Source organism: Sceloporus occidentalis, unplaced genomic scaffold, assembly GCF_023333645.1.
Source record: "Sceloporus occidentalis isolate IW3139 unplaced genomic scaffold, rSceOcc1.0.p SCAF_9, whole genome shotgun sequence".
In the NCBI taxonomy this organism is placed as follows: Eukaryota; Metazoa; Chordata; class Lepidosauria; order Squamata; family Phrynosomatidae; genus Sceloporus; species Sceloporus occidentalis.
Genome location: NW_028316989.1, coordinates 38402989 through 38419814, shown reverse-complemented (window position 1 = coordinate 38419814; position 16826 = coordinate 38402989). Strand labels below are relative to the sequence as shown.

The window sequence follows — 16826 nt, the reverse complement described above, 5'->3', positions numbered from 1 at the left end:
AAATGATTATTTGCCAAGGCAACCAACGGTATCTTCCACTATCTAAGGTAGGCATTTTAGTAAGTGATGGAGGACCAAACATCAAAAACAACACTTCAGCCCATTCTTCTGAGATGCCATGGGTAGGCTATGCAATTTCCTCCACAACTCTCATGATTTCTGGAAGTTTGGGGGTTCAAACTTTGCACATAGCAATACATTACTTTTTTGGGAGTACAATTCCTAGAATCCCTGAGTCGTTTTAATAACTTCTGCAATCCCCTGGCTTCCATAACTTATTCTACAGCTCCTATCTAAGCCTTAGAAGCACTGCAAGTCTTCTCTCCCCAATAAGAAATTACAGAATTACCAGGTGCTAAGTAGCATTTGCTAAATGTATTGGACTACACCACCCATTATCACCACTCAAGACCAGTCACTGGACATGCAGGTGGAGATTGCGGGAGCTGCAGTCCAAGGAGACATCAGGTTTTGGTGATATCCCAAACGAGCTATTGCTATGGGAAGTCGAAGGCTTTCATAGCTGGCATCCATAGTTTTTTGTGGATTTTTTGGGCTATGTGGCCATGTTCTAGAAGAGTTTCTTCCTGACGTTTCACCAGCATCTGTGGCTGGCATCCACAGATGCTGGCAAAACGTCAGGAAGAAACTCTTCTAGAACATGACCATATAGCCCGAAACCCCTCCCCACCAAAAAAAACTATTGCTATGGGCTCCCTTTCTATCAAATGTAGTTGCAGAAAAAAACAGAACAATATTCTTTCATGCCTCATAAAGCTGCACAGCTGTCAGGCTAATATTACAGGTAATTAATTACTTAGTAGGCATTTTCTTCTCTGTTCTTGCAGGAAATTGCTTACCATTCCAGCAAGAAGACATCTCTTTAGCAAAACAAAACAAAATAATAAATGCATCAGGATTTGGGAGGCTTTTTTTTGGGGGGGGGGGCGGTGGCAAAAGGACTGAGTGCCAGAGCCAGAGAAAAATATGTCAATGCTTCTTCCTTGAGAAGAAGCAGAACAAAGCCTACTGGTAAAGGGAGGAACCTTGGCTGAAACTCCATTGGTTTTCACAATAGGGCAATTGCTATTGATTACAGGAGCATTAACAAGGTGCAATTTCCATGCCATGCAGTGGCACAACTTGGGAAAGTTATGTTTTTGTTCCACAGCTCCCAGAACCTCCCAGCCAGCATCGCTATTTACTATGCTACCTGGGGGGGTTCTGAGAACTACTGTCCAAAAATATAACATTTCCAAGATCAGCTCAAATCCCATGTCTTGGGAGTTGGGTTTCTGGCAAAGCAACCTAATTACTGACTCAGCCCAGCCCTGACCTGAGGCCCAGAAAGAGGTAGTCTGGGAATTTTAGGAACAACTGCATGGTCCCAAGCCCTAGTGCACGGTGGTGACGCCATCATGGTACGGCCCTGTCCATGTGGGGGCTGCCATGATGACACAAGTGTAGGACTGCAGCGTTAAATTTTAAACTGGTATACTTTGTTGCATGTTTTAAATTTATATCTGGATGATTTTAATGTGTAATGGTTGTTTTGAACTTATATTTATGTGCTATCATAGAATCATAGAATCATAGAGTTGGAAGAGACCACAAGGGCCCATCCAGCCCAACCCCCTGCCATACAGGAACTCTCAATCAAAGCATCCCCGACAGATGGCCATCCAGCCTCTATTTAAAGACTTCCAAGGAGGGAGATTCCACCATTCTCCAAGGGAGTGTGTTCCACTGTCGAACAGCCCTTACTGTCAGGAAGTTCCACCTAATGTTGAGGTGGAATCTCTTATCCTGTAGCTTGCATCCATTGTTCTGGGTCCTGTTCTTTGGAGTAGCAGAAAACAAGCTTGTTCCCTCAATATGACATCCCTATCATATCACCTCTTAACCTTCTCTTCTCCAGGCTAAACATCCCCAGCTCCCTAAGTCATTCCTCATAGGACATGGTTTCCAGACCCCTCACCATTCTAGTCGCCCTCCTTTGGACACGCTCCAGTTTCTCAATGTCCTTTTTGAATTGTGGTACCCAGGTGGGGCCTGACCAAAGCAGAGTACAGTGGCACTATTACTTCTCTTGATCTAGACACTATATTTTTATTGATACAGCCTAAAATTGCATTGGCCTTTTTATCTGCCGCATCACACTGTAGACTCATGTTCAACTTGTGGTCTACTTGGATTCCTAGATCCCTTTCACATGTAGTCTCATTCAGCTTTAACCTAGGTGTTTAAATGGTTTTATCTGTTTAGTTATACACTGCATTTTTAATCTATGTTTTACCTCGTCCCAGGCCTTGGGGAAAGGTGGGTAAGAAATAAAATTTATTACTATTGTTCTTTAAAGCATAATACTGGTATTAGGGAAAGGCAGGTTCAACTTCCAACTGAATCCAAGACACTCACTGGGCCAGTGGCTCCCTTCTAGCTCAACCTACCTCACTGAGTTGTTGTGCAGATTAAAAAGGGAGTTTCACATATGCTGTCTTGAGCTCCTTACAAGATGAGATATGGAAGTGTGTGATTAATAAAATGCACAAGCATTTCACACTAACCTCAGATGTTGTGAAAGTGGAAAAAGAGGAAGGGAATCAGGTTATCAAGTCAAGACATACATCTCAACAACAAGAAACAGGGCAAGAGAGGAATTGTTTGAATGCATCTATTGTGGGAATCTTAAAAGCCTGGACTTTCTCAGCTTGACAGAACAGAGATGACAAAAGAACCCAGAATGCTGAGAATTCAAAAATTTATTTGCCGGCAAAGTCCTCAGTGGAATTCAAATTCCAAAAAACAAACTGAGGCCTCGAATAAAAAATAAAATAACATGGCTACCTTTATTCAAACAAAGAGGTCCCTAACATGCATTCTATTGGCTGGTTCAAAGTTTAAATGTACAAAACTTTCTTGCAACCAGAGCAAAGATACATAAATACATTAAAATACATTTAAGGCACATTTGGAATATTCCATCACCATTATCACCCATGTGTTACTTTCTCTTTCAAGGATGCTGCTCTTGATTATTTTGGCTTTCAGAGCAGGCCAGGCGCCTTGATGAGCCTTCAAAGGTCATCTTGTCTCTAAACATTCCTACTGCAAATCCCTTTTAGTATTCTCTTTCTTCACAAGGCCTCAACTCAAAAATCTTACTTCTATGTATCCACTGTGCAACCATTTCCTATAAATCTATTGTGGGGATATTAATCATTAAAATCCATCTCACATCCAGGTTACAGATGGCTTGTACTTTTAGAAAAGCCACAGAGTCTGTGTGGGAAAGCCTGCTAGGTCAAGCCGAAAGAGGTGAGAAAGGAACTGTGCAAAACCACCACGGCTAATAGTTATGGATTTGGTAATGAAAATGACTTTGCGAAAAGGAGAAAAAAAATATCATACTAGCTGTCTTGACTGCTGAGGTTACAAACCACAGTCTTGCTAGGCTACCCAACATAGGCACATCTTCCCTGGAGGCTGTTGGGAGCTTTCTATCTGCTGTTCACAGATAACAGAAACACGCTGGCAAGTGGTTTGACTGCTTTGAAGGGGAGACACAGAGCGTCTTAGCAAGGCTACTTCACTTCCCTTTCATCTCACTCTGATGTAAGCTCTCTCTTGCTATTCATGCTGGCTGCCCTGCATACAAAACCAATCACAAGCAAAACCACATTGGAAATAGGAGGAAAGGAGGAAGGCCTTAGGGTCACCTCAAAGTAGAGGTGATGGGTGTCCCGCTATATGTTTCTCTCTCACTAGAAAAGCTTGACAAATAAGTCCAGAACAGTATCAAATCAATTCCCATGCACTAGGATAGGACAAATCACCAGAGTCGTGGTTTTTTGCACAATCCACATAGAACTAAACCAGCACTGTAGGCATTCTGCAATATTGTGACCTCACTCATTCAAAACAATACCCCTTGGCATAGTGTTGGTTCTTCTACAGGCAAATTAACAAACAAATATATGAGAAGAAAATGTCCAGACCAAATTATTGGTTTGTGTCACTGGTGTGTGATTCCCCCCCCCAGGCAATGTACCAATAATATAATAGGACAAAAAGGCCAATATTCTACATCCCCTCAGTATCTGCTAGTTTTAAAAAATAAAAATAATTGAAAGAAGGGAGTTCCACAACCCTTATACTGAATACCAACATACTCTCAGAGTTAATTAGTCTATACCTGATGAAACCAATAGTTGCTGCTGTTTTTTGTACCAAGACCAGCATACCTTCTTCATTCCATCCTGTTGCTTCTCCTGTATGATTTGCTAAGACATCTAGCTGGACAAAGAGTTCTATTAAACCTGAAAACTTACTCTCTTTTCTGAGATTTTCCACTTGGTAGTGATAGAAGTATAACTGTTACTTCCCAATTCTTCTCCCCCCACCACACCTCCCCCCTACCAACTACCTAGAATTTTAAAACAAAATCAAATGTTGTGATGTATAAAGCCATAAGTCGGAGACAACTTGAAGGCACACAACAACAACAACAACAAAACACCTAGCATGATGCATAGTTAGTTCTTGTTTCAGTATTTATCATCAGCTCTAATTCCTCTTGGAATGCTGTCAGGTGTCCTCTGCATGATCTAATGAGGAAAAGGCATAATATATGTTCCCTCTCTCTGAAATGGCACTGGCAATAGACAAAACTACCAGACCTCTTTTATAGGCCCTTACATCAGATACTGAACTTATGTAGTCATTCCCATCTATATTATTTACAGCAGCCTTCCTCAATCTGCCACTCTTCAGAGGACTTGGATCACAACTACCATCATCCCCAGTCAGCTGGATAAGGATGATGGAGGTTGTCAAGAAACACATATGGCAGGCAACAGGTTAACAAAAACCGATTTACCAAGTTCCCCGGCAGGGAAAGAAATGTAGCAATTTATTTTGTAAAATAATAATTTTGTATGGACAAATTCTAAATAATATGTACAAATACATTGGCACATAAAAATGAAAAAGAATGTCTTGCTTCCACATGTATATAAGCTAATAAAATGGAGTAAAAGAAGCATTTAAGGAGTGAGGATGTAATTTTTAAATGTCAGAAGTGCAAAATAAGATCCTCCTAAGGCAATCTGCACTTTTAGGCAGCAGCAGCAAAGAAAGAGTAAGGGGAGCTGTGTGTGTCCTCAAAATGACTCACATGACTGAACTGAAGATGTACAAATATAAATAGAGGCTTGCATCATTACAGGCTTCCCAAGCATAAGACTAGATTTGCTCAAAAGAGCAAGGCACAAGCGGATGTCTTGATCCAACATCCAATTTCTCCAATGTAAACAACTGTGCTGAACACTGAGGTGTTGGGTAGCTCTGATCTGACACTTTGTTCTATTGCTGTGTATTAATATATTAGCCTCTCATTTTAAAAAGCTGGTGTCTTCTGGTTTCTCAGCATGTAATAGTTTTATTCCATCTGCCTCTTCCACTGCTGGAAAATTTATTTAGGAAAGGGTGGGATAGAGAGGGGACAATTAAACAAACAAGGAAAGACGCTTTTGTGATGCTCTGCATCCCGTTTTACCATTCAGACTGAAACAACCAGGCGGGTTATTAATAATTGCTTGGATTCCCAAAGCAGCATGCCTTTGGCTAATAAGACAGTGAAAGGGTTTGCAAATTAAGAACATAGACATATATGTGCCAGCATACATAACTTATTCTGCTTCCAAGAATGATTGCTTTTAAAAGAATTTTCTTTTGTGGAAGGCGTTACTGTTGGAAAGGAGGCAATATCTTGTACCAAAGTTTCCATAATCACAAAAAAAAAAAATATTACCAAATTCTGGCTGCGCATTTCCTTTCTCTTGGAATCATGAGAGATACTTGAAGGCCCATTCAGATAATTATTTCAACCAGCTTTCCCCAATTTTGGTCCCTCCGGAGGAGCCAGCATGGTGTAGTGGGTTGAGTGCTAGACTACACCTTTTGAGACCAAGGTTCAAATCCTTGTTTAACCATGAAGACCCCCTGCATGGCCTTGGGCAAGTCACACTTTCTTGGTCTTAGAGGAAGGCAATGGCAAACCCCCTCTGAACAAACCTTGCCAAGAAAACTCTGTGATAGGTTTATCTTAGGGTCACCATAAATCAGATATGACTTGAAGGCACACAACAGCAAGAGGATCTAAATGACACCTCCCATAAGCCCCAGTCAGTAAGACCAACAGTCAGAAACTACAGCATTTGGAGGGCACCAGTAGGACCAATCTCTAAAGCCTAGGTAGGCTGAGGAAAGAGAACTTTCCATCATTCCTACTCCCCAATATTTCCCCTTTGACGTTTTGAGTCATCTTAGGAGGAGATAATCAAGTGAGAACCCTCACCAACTGTTTTTAAAGCTAGCTGCTGTGGCTCATGAGAATACATACAATAAGAACAATACAAAGGTCTTTTTGGTTCATTAATTTTGGCTTAGCAAAACAGATTACATTACATGTTTGAGATTTTGTCTTTTTCACTATTGTATCTTTTGTTTATTGCAGCTTTGTTTTATTTGAACTTACTAGTGTTTTGTAAAATGCCTATTTCCTTTTCAAATATGCTGTATTTTTGTCAAGTTGGTGGCTGTGAGTTACTTTTGGCACAGTTTACTGTGGAAAAGCAGAATATATAAGTGTGTGTGTGTGTGTGTGTGTGTATATTCTGGTTTAGATGAATGGAAACAGACTGTTGTTGTCAGTGCCATTGGTGTTGTTATGTGCTTTTAAGCCAGGGGTTCTCAACCTTTTTGACTCATGGAGTCCTTACTTCTATGGTGGAGCCCCTAAGAGGCCTACCCTATGTCTTACATGTTAATGGTGTTTAGGGGTATATATAAGAATGTATTCTTATTCTTTAATTTCATTCAATTTTTATTTCTTTCATTTTCCTGGAGCAGCTGTGGAGCACCTAGGAAGTGCATGCAGAGGCCTAAAGGCTCCTCGGAGCACAGGTTGGGAACCCCTGCTTTAAGGTAACTCCAACTTATGAAGACTGTATCATAGGGTTTTCTTGGAAGGACTGATAGGTTTGCCACTGCTTATCTCATACTGACAGAGTGCAGTTTGCCCAAGATCCTCCAGCAGGTTTCTTTGGCTAAGTGGGAATTTGAGCCTGAGTCTCCTGGAGTCCTAGGTCAAACACTGAAATTATCACACCAAGCAAACTTTCTCTGAAACTAATGTTACCTTTACACAAATACTGATAATAGGATAAGGCTTGATGGCAGCATGGATCTGGGTAGAAGTCAAGAACCCGGAACTAAAAAACCTGGCCTGAAGACTGGCAAACTCTGGACCATTTGGCTGCACAACAGAAATCATGTGTATACATGGAATGCTTGCCAACTATCTGGATGCAGGCCAAGGTTTTCACTATGACAAAGCCACACCTGGATCAATACCACTGCTCAACCACATTCTAAACCACCATTCTGTACATTCTTAGAGGAAGTTAAACATTAGCTGGAAGCAGCAAAGATGGAGATGGTTCTATGCACTTGTGAGTAATTGTAGAGTTATATCTAGTACAACATCTTTTCTCAAATGCGCTAACAAAGGTCATTTCCTATCTATGATTTTCAGGTACTGTATATATTCATGTATAAGTCTAGAAATTTAGGTCAAAAAACTGACCCAAAAAACCTGAGTTGACTTATCCATGGGTCAAAGTACGTACTGTATCTTAACTCTTATAAAACAGAAGGAAACATCCCCTGGTGAAAGGGAACAGTATAATGTGTCTTGGAAGCACTGATCCCCTCTGCTCTCTCATCCTTCCAGCCTTAAGGGTGAGCACAAAGAGCTATGTCTGCTGGAATTTTGTGAGTTTTTGACATTGTTTTGCTTTGCTTCATCCATTAGATCCTTTGCTAAATGCCCCTAGGTTTTACCCTCAACTTATCCATGAGTTATATCAAAATCCATAATTTTGGCCCCAAAACTTGCCCTTGATTTATACATGAGGTCAACTTATAGTTGAGTATATACGGTATTTTGGATTGCAACTCCTGTCAGCTGTAGTGAAGGATGATGGAATTACAGTCCAACAACATCTAAAAGGGCACACACATCCCTCGTCCAACCAGACAGAATGGATTCCAACTCCCACCACTTCCAACAGTGGCCATGCTAGCTGAGGTTTATGGGAACTATACGACCTATGAGATTTATAGTCCAACACATTTGGTAATATACTAAACACTTGTAAACAGCAGGTGGAAATCATCATGCTCTTTTTAAAAATATTTTTTAAAAAATTAGACAGCAAGAACTAAAATGTATTATTAGTTCCAATTCTGGGTGGTGTAGATTATAAAAAGGAGCTTTTCCAAACTCTGCTGAAAGCAAGCATGGCGTATCTTCATGTACAAATAGATACTTCCCACGGATACTGCCTCACAAGCACACAGGCAAAAGACCTCTGAGATGAGAAAAAACTGTGATCAAAACACCAAAGTAGGCAGTGACTGCAAAGGGGTTACAAATGGAGGATTTTGCCTCCGAAGTGTTGCCAAAAGTGAGCAAACAAGCTTTGGGGGGAAATTTTACAAGACTTCCCTCTCCAAGGAGGCACTGCCACGAATCTCCTTGGTGTGCTGCCCCAGCTGCAGCAGTCTGTGTAAATCAACAACAAACCAACTGATTGCCTGAAGCATTGTTCAGAAAGGGATTTCCCTGGGACTGATTTGGTTCAGCAAAAACAAATACAAATAGTTGCAAAGGAGACAGCTCTCAGAGAAAAGGTTTCAGTTGTACACCAAACCTTCATGCAAGAATAAAGGGGGGGCGAGTTCTAGATCTACCAGACAGGCTAACAATTTCCAGTATGAGCTCAAGCCAAGAAATACCTTCTGCAACAAATTCATCTTCCTAGTTTACTGAAGATTTGCTTTTAATTCAGTCTAAACCCTTCCATTTTGTCTTCACTTCTCTTGTATTTTTAGAAAGACAAATAGCCAGTGACTGCCAATGCAACTGGAAGTACAGGAGGCTGCTTTGGAAAGAGGCCACAAAGCATGTGCCTTGAAAACAGAAGGTCCCAGCTTCAACCTCTTATGTGCTCTCATAAGCATGGACAATTTTTAAGAACTCCAGGAGTTCAAAACATCTGAAGGGAACTAGGTTGCTTATCCAAGAAGCAAGTGGTGATGGGAAAGATCTGGGGATCTCTGACAGTGTAGGAAAACTTTCAAGGGAAAGGAGGAAAAGAGAAGTAATGGATCCTGTTAGCTCCAGACCTGTAGGATAATGGGATAATGGGATCTGGTCAATTATAGGTTTCAAGTTTTCCACATTTTCTTTATTTCTCACAGCCTCTTCATGATATCCAAATAGGGAAACTATCAATGAAGCTAGGATCCAAAACACACTGCAAAAATAATCCAGTTTGAGACTGCTTTAACTGTCCTGGCTTAATGCTAGGGAATTCTGGGAGCTGGAGTTTTGTGAAATATGTAGCCTCCTGTGTCGGAGAGTTCTGATGCCACAATAAATGACAATTCCCAGGATTCCCTAGCATTGAGCTAGGACAGTTAAAGCAGTCTCAATCTCAGTGTGTTTTGGACCTAGATGGTGGTTGGGGTTGGGGTGGGGATAGGGAATATTTCTTTTTGCCCAAATTAGCAAAACAACGTGCTCCAGCAACATCAATCACAAACTTCAGTAGACCTTGGCACAGCTCACCTGTTCCTTAAATTGCTCTTGTGATAAGCAGTCATTCAAATAGACACAACCAAGGAGGCAGCCGGAGGGATAATCCTGGGGAAATTCCAAATCTGTGGCAAGAAAGACAGAAAATCGTTAGGCAAGCTCACACACGTGACCCCAAGCCCTGCCATTCTCCACATGGTCTCGATTAGCCTTTGGCTGCCTTGTGTGTGCTCTCTCCACAGTGCTTTCAACTACTAATTTCATGGTTTGGACAGAGTGTACATTTCCTTAAGAAAGCATTGTCTGATAACAGTGCTGGGGGAAATCACTTCACTCCTACAATCCTGGAAGCAATTCTCCATTGTGACCTCAAGTTCCAAACCCCCCTCATCTATCAGATTAATGTGTCGCTCCCCAACCAGGACAGGATCAATTTTTGGCCTCGGTGGTACCTCAACAAAGGTCAGACATTACATTCAGTCCCCAAAAGTCCAGGTGCTGGGCCAAGAAATATCCCAGTTCTTTAATTGGAATGCATTTTTCTACCATCCAAATGGTGTCTCAGATTATAGGATCTAAATTCTTGCATAATTTGCAATATTTACTTGAGTCATAAGGGGGGGAAAGTAAGAAATAAGGAAGAGAGAACTAAACAAAAAAAGAGTAGGAAAAGGGGATAAATAACCAAATACCACATAAAATAAATGTATTATTAATCAGCTATTTACAAAAAAAAAGTATTATATTCATTCTATTTAACATCAGATTTTTTTGGTCTCTTCTTTTTTTCTGGTTAATTCAATGTGTTCCCAACCACCAGCACCTGCGATCAAAAGAACCAGTGGAACAGAGGAAAAGGCTATATGAAAGTCCTGAATCTGTCCAAATATCCTGTATGTTCATTCCCTCAGAATACACCTTTCCCCAGGAAGTGCTTGGAAGAAACTCCACATCTTACTTCCCAGACCTAAACTCAACCACAGGTAATTGAAATGGTCATAGATTCTAACCTCAAGTTTCCACTGCCTGTATTACCCTCCCTTCCTCTGCTATGTCAAGTGTAAGCTCCTTAGAGCTTGAACCTGTTCTTTCATTCTCTTTCAAGCACATAGGCAGCACAATATAAAGACTCATAATAACATACAAACAGATCAGAAGCCCAGTTCTCCATGGAATTCCACACTTCAAGAAATTAAGGTAGCACAATCCATACTGGAACAGACTGCCTTCTCTCAGTATGCTTGGGCTGCTTTATTACCCTCTCCCACGAACAGACAGACAGACAGACATTTGAAATCCTGATCTGTCAGCTCTCACCATGTTATGTTCTTGACCTTCCCCAGCTGAACAAAAGTGCCTTAGATTACAGCACATGAGGCTGGAGCTGCTGCTTCTGAACAAATGCCCACATGCTGGAACCCAATCTGACCTTTAGATCTGAACGCTAGTCAGAACAGACATTACTGTCAAACTCAAGAGTGTTGCCAATCTAACTTCATGTTTAGTCATGCCTCAAGCTGAAATGCAGAGGAAGGATGTTCAAGTGCCTGTTCGCATCATCACGTTGCCTCATCCACTTTGCTTTCAGTGCTAGGATCCACAGATATATGAGATATGGAAACCATATGGAAATCAAGAGAAGGGCAGCTGAGCAAGTTGAAGACAAGACAAGACAAGGAAAGCAGGAGTACAAAAGGGAGAGGAAAGAGGGAATGCTTGGAGGAGGAGAAAAGTGATTTTAAAAAAATCATTTCCAATAAACAGGGGATGTGGATGTTCATTGCCTACAAAGATGCCTGTGACCTCACTGGAATGGAGACATATTGGATTGCAAAAGAGGGGTCCCTACTGAGATGCAAATGGACTTTAAATTTCCTGGACTTTGAATATCTCCCCATTGCCTCATGGCCAGAAGGAGGAATCTGCCTGCAAAAGATATCCTCTCCAGCATACCATCTTTACTAAAGCTGAAACAACATGCAGGCATCTGACTAACATCACCAATTGTCTTTTTCCTCCTGTTTGGTATGTAACATCTTGCCTGGTGAAGAAACACATAGAGCTTTGAAAGCTTGCAACAAGTATATTCTGCATTTCGGTTGGCCAATAAAGGTATCACTAATGGATTTTTGTTTGGATTTCCAATATTTGTGATTTTAACCTGACAAATAACACTTGCACAAATTTCCTCTTCTACACAACCATTAAAGGTATAGAAGCCCTCTCCAGTTTTCACTCTCATAACCCTACTCCAGCCTCCCTCCCCCCAATATTTTTGAAAAACAACTACACAATTTTCAGGTAATTTTCATGATAACTACACAAAAAGCTCCCCAAACACTCAAAACGACACCCACTACCTCCAAGCCCCGAATCCTGGAATACCTGTTTTCACCAGAGTTCCCCTCTAAAATGGTGACAGGAACTGACATAACCTCATGTCTGTTCACTATTTTGGGATGGACTCCAAATAAAAATAGGTGTTCAGGCATGTGTTTTGGTACAGCCCGTCAGGTTTCAGAGGCGAAAGCAACTTTACACAGTTGCCCAGCCCTGCCCTACTCACCTTTCTGGGAGAGGATTTTGTAAGTGGTCTCCACTTCAGAGATTTCTTGAGCAGAAGGCCTTTTAGCTGTAGCTGCTATCCAGAGTCGACCTCTGTGGGATGTGTACCAAGTCCTGCCTTCTACCCTAAGGAGAGAAGTAAAGATAGGAGAGAATCAAAAGCAGATTAGGACTCCAGGGGGGCATATATACCACAGCATCCACACCACTGAGCAAACATGTCAAGTGTCACTTTTCTATCTAAAGCTCTGCACTTTGGGAGAGACAATCACCCTTTCTCACAGAACACTCCATTCAAGAAGAGAATGGCAAAGGTTGCAAGCTGGAAACCCAGGGAAGGGCCTTACAATTTGGAATACTGTTTTAAGAATAATGATCTTCAAAAAAGCAGAGTGCTGAGTATATATTTCTTAATAGCAAAAGGTGTCACTTTTTTAGTGCCAATCAGAATTCTAGAAAAAAAGGGTTTTGCAGATTAAGAGTATCAGCATTTTAACTTCCTTCTTCCCCTCACACCCAGGCGTTTCATCATTTTGACATCAAGAGGCCTCCAACAAAGCCAAGATTGAATAATATTTATGGGAATGCCAAGGGAGAGAGAGCTCAACAACAGTCAAAGCTTTAAATATAAATCAGATTGGGGATTGAACTACCTGGCCTTTTTATTGTCTCAAAAGCACAGAAAACACAATTTCGATGAACAAGCAATGAGAAGTGGTGCCCATATTAATCTATCATATTTGTATTATCCCCCTCTCTAAGGAAATGAGAATGGATATAGAGCGCTGGCACATAGTATCTTGCCACAACTGTTTGGAGCTGTTGTCTGTAACACCTTGTACTCTATCAAGAGACTGACTTGTCCAACACAACAACTTGAGATTAGACCTCTGTAGCCCAAGAACAATGTATCCAACGATCCTTACTGGATCTCATTCATTCTAGCCCAGCAGGTGAGCAAAGTACAGTCTTCTATTGCACTGCAACTCCCAGAAGCGTCTAGGCAGCATAACCAATAACAAAGGATGATGAGAGTTGCAGTCAAATAACATTTAGAGGCCTGTAAATTGCTCAGTCCTGTTCTAAAATAACACAATCCTAGTTTTTGCAATGTTAGGAGGATTTGAATACTCAAATTAACTGATCCAAATAAGACTCCCTATCCTCTAAGCCAGGGATGGACAACTATTGGAGGCTAGGGGCCTCATTACCCCCCCCCCCCAAAACCCTGGAGAGCTGTGCCACCTGCAAAAAAATATATCATTTTTTGCTCCCAAATGTCATCCAAGGAAACATTTTTGTCACATTTTAAAACACACACACACACACCAGACATTTAGGCTCAGGAAAAGCTTAAGAAAAATCCTTTTACAATAGGAAGTGACTGTAACGTCACCACCCTGCCATGCCCCCCCCCCCCATTGCTCTTTTCCAGCTGCTAGTACTGTAGTTTTGAGGGAAAAAATGAATTAGGAATGGTAGAGGATGAAGTAAACAGAAGACAATTCTACTTTCTGAGCCTCATACATCCTTCCCCCCCCCCCCCCCCGCTGCTGCTGGCAGCAAGGAAAGAGACATCTGCATCAGAATTGCTGGAATGCAGATGTGCAGGCACATCTGTTATGCCTGCATAAGAGTGCATGTGGTTCCTGACCCAGAATCAATTGCAGCCCTCAAGAGCTGAAAAGGTTGCTCACCCTTGGTTACCCAAGCTGAAGCTCTGAAGCAATTTTGCTCAAAAGGTTACAAGTCAGAGAAAGTGAGGAAAAGACCACCACCTAGTGTACAATATGGGAGATTCAAAATTCTAATGGCCAAATGTCAGCAGAAATTAAATCCTGGAAGCCAAGCTCTTGACATCTCATTACAAGAAGAAAGACTTGCAACAAAATGTTGCTGTGTGGAGTGTTCCCTGTTTAGGAGTTAGCCATACAGTCCCATTTGCTATGGATCTGCCTTCCCTACCCAGATGGCACAGGCAGTGCTCCCTGCTTCTGTATAAGAACATGTTTCCATATAAATACAGCATGAAAGGCTCTCCTGGTTGTAATTCTGCCTCAAATTTCCATTTTGTCTGCAAAATAATATTCTCTGAATTCATTACATCAAACAAGAATATATCATCATCTCTTCTTATTTATCTGAATAGTTTAAACAAACAGAAGCTAAAAGCTGGCAGGAAAGTTGTTTGGGGGCTATAAAGCTAAGATAGTGGTCTGGGAGTTTATCTTGATATGGCTACACTCAGCTAAGTTTTGAATTTAACTTTGATGGAGTTTACCATCCACTTTGGGCTGCATTTCCAAGCAACGGAAGAATACCTGGTCCCCCGCACACCATCTCCAGGCACCTCTTAATGGTTTTACAGCCTCTTGCTCAAGAGTTCAAGAGGGCATGGAACCACTAAGATATGCCCATGTGTGAGACATGTGCCAGCCTCCAATACATCAGGACCAGGTCTTTTCGGAACTGGATTGCTTAGGAATGTAGCCCAAGGTGGGTAGCAAACTCCATCTAAGGCTAAATAACAGCACAGGGCTGATAGTTGACAAGTGCCATAAGGCTAAGTCTTGAATGCCTTTCAAGTCTGTCCACCCATTACAACTTGCTGAAGTAGTCTTGCTCTGTAATCCACCGCTGCATGTACGCCAGTGTGCAGCAGGGGCTGCTCCGACCTTGGATGTTATTTCTGTAGCACATTTCCCCAAGTTCCCTAGCCAGCATGGCTGGGAATTGTAGTCCAAGAAAGAAACTTTTCTGAGCCCTGGTCCTTCTCTGCTGTGATACCCACAGTTAAGATCTCTTCCCATGAGAATCCTTGCACAAGTGAGCTGTATGCACATTAATTGTAAAAGAGCTTTTCTGGATGGGATAGCATATCTCTCAACAGCGCTGTTAGATATATTTACTGTCTTACAAGATAGTTTTGAAAACAGTTAATTGCCTTGAGTAGCATGAAAGAAATTGCTTTGAATATATGAAAGGTGACCTTTGAATTGAGGAAATACATTACTGAAACTTCCTCAGCATCACATGAGCAAAATGTAATTTCTTGGCAGAATTAGATGAATCCGTAGAATTCAGCTTTTTAGGAAGCTGTAGTAATAACATAGTTTGACACTGCTTTAAATGCTGTGGCTTCATCTTATAGAATCCTGCAGTTTGTAGTTTCATAAGGTCTTTAGCCTTCTCTGCCAAAGAGTGCTGGTGTCTCATAAAACAACAAATCCAAGGATGTTGTGGGATGGAGCCATGGCAATTAAAGTGGTGTCACACTGCATTCTTTTTACAGTGTAGGTGCATCCTTAGTAACCAGAGAACTTCATCAGGCACGTTAAGACTTTCATTAGACACAAAAAATATCAGCATCAGACAGATCAGTGATGAGGTATGGGGGATTACCTTTTGATTCCTTTGACCAGCAAGGAGGCCCAAGGCTGATGCATGCTAAGGCACCAGCCATCATCTGAGATCTCCTGTAACTCTTTATCCTGAATCCGCAAGCGACTTCTTTCCATGTTTGTCTCACTCCCAACCTCTGCAGGAGGGCCAGTTTTCCTGTGCTGGGGCAAACTAGTCTGGTCCACCCACTTCAATGTTGTTTTTGAATGAAAACAAACAGAAAACATCAGCACAGAAGGTTACCATTTCTCTGCTTAAACTAGAAATATAAACAGGCAGGTATGACTGTGTGTCTCAGGTATCATCAATGCCATCAACATTCATTCCATAGATCAGAGAATGTAAAAGCCAATTTAAGAAGGCCTAAGGACAATCAATTACTGTATGTTATACAAGCAGAAAACCAGTTGCCAGAGTAAAACCAATTACAATAATCTCCAGTCTCCAAAAACCCACTCTAATAATAATAATAGTATTTTTATTTGTATTGTTTTTTCACAAAGGAATCAAAGCGGATTCCAGCAGTATAACTAAAATATCAAACAATTAAAAATTACAATTTAAAAACCCCCAAACCCGAGCCCTCCCCATCATAAAAACAGTGATCAAACCCTAAAAAAAGATTAAACATAAAAAATACGGTATTTAAAACTGTTCAATATGAACAGCCTATACCTCTCAGCAAAAGCTTTAAAAAGCTGTATCCAATCTAATTGGATGAGCTATAAAAAAAAAATTTTAGGATTTTAGGATCCAAAATGTTGACCTAAAGCTAAGACAGAAAATCAGGATGGTCTCAGTGCATTGATGGCATTTGAGTTGGTATGCCAAAGACAATTTTACAAAGGTGAAAATATCCTGAACTTAGGGGACTTCCCATAAAATCTACTTCTAAAATACAAGATATGCTATAATGCAGGGGTGGAGAACCTCAGACCTCAGCACCGAATCTGGAGCCCTCTGAACTTCCCTGGAAGGCCACTCCACAGCATAACATCACTTGATGGTTTCCCAGAAGTGATGATTCGCGAAACAAATTTCCTGGGATATTTTTAAAATGTTGATGTGCTGCAGAGCCATTAAAAGTTATTGGAGGAACATTTTCCCCTCTCCCTGATCAAGAGAGATGGGTGGAGTGGGGGAAGATACCTGCTGGGCCTCCATTCAAGACTAGCAGATTACATTTTATGGCATA

At 41.2% G+C, this 16826-nt stretch overlaps 1 protein-coding gene across 2 annotated transcripts in view; it reads right to left on the bottom strand.

Annotated features, from left to right (window-relative positions):
* TRIP4 (thyroid hormone receptor interactor 4) overlaps positions 1-16826 on the bottom strand; it is a 50378-nt gene that overhangs the window by 21232 nt on the left and 12320 nt on the right. For both annotated transcript variants that reach the window (XR_016282366.1, XM_089538864.1), the window contains exons 9-11: positions 15632-15819; positions 12231-12355; positions 9698-9789 (exon numbers count right to left, since the gene is read on the bottom strand). Coding sequence is in view for 1 of the 2 variants with exons in the window: in XM_089538864.1 (XP_089394990.1) it covers positions 9698-9789; positions 12231-12355; positions 15632-15819 (405 nt within the window). In the remaining variant the exon portion in view is untranslated. The remainder of the gene's footprint in view (positions 1-9697; positions 9790-12230; positions 12356-15631; positions 15820-16826) is intronic.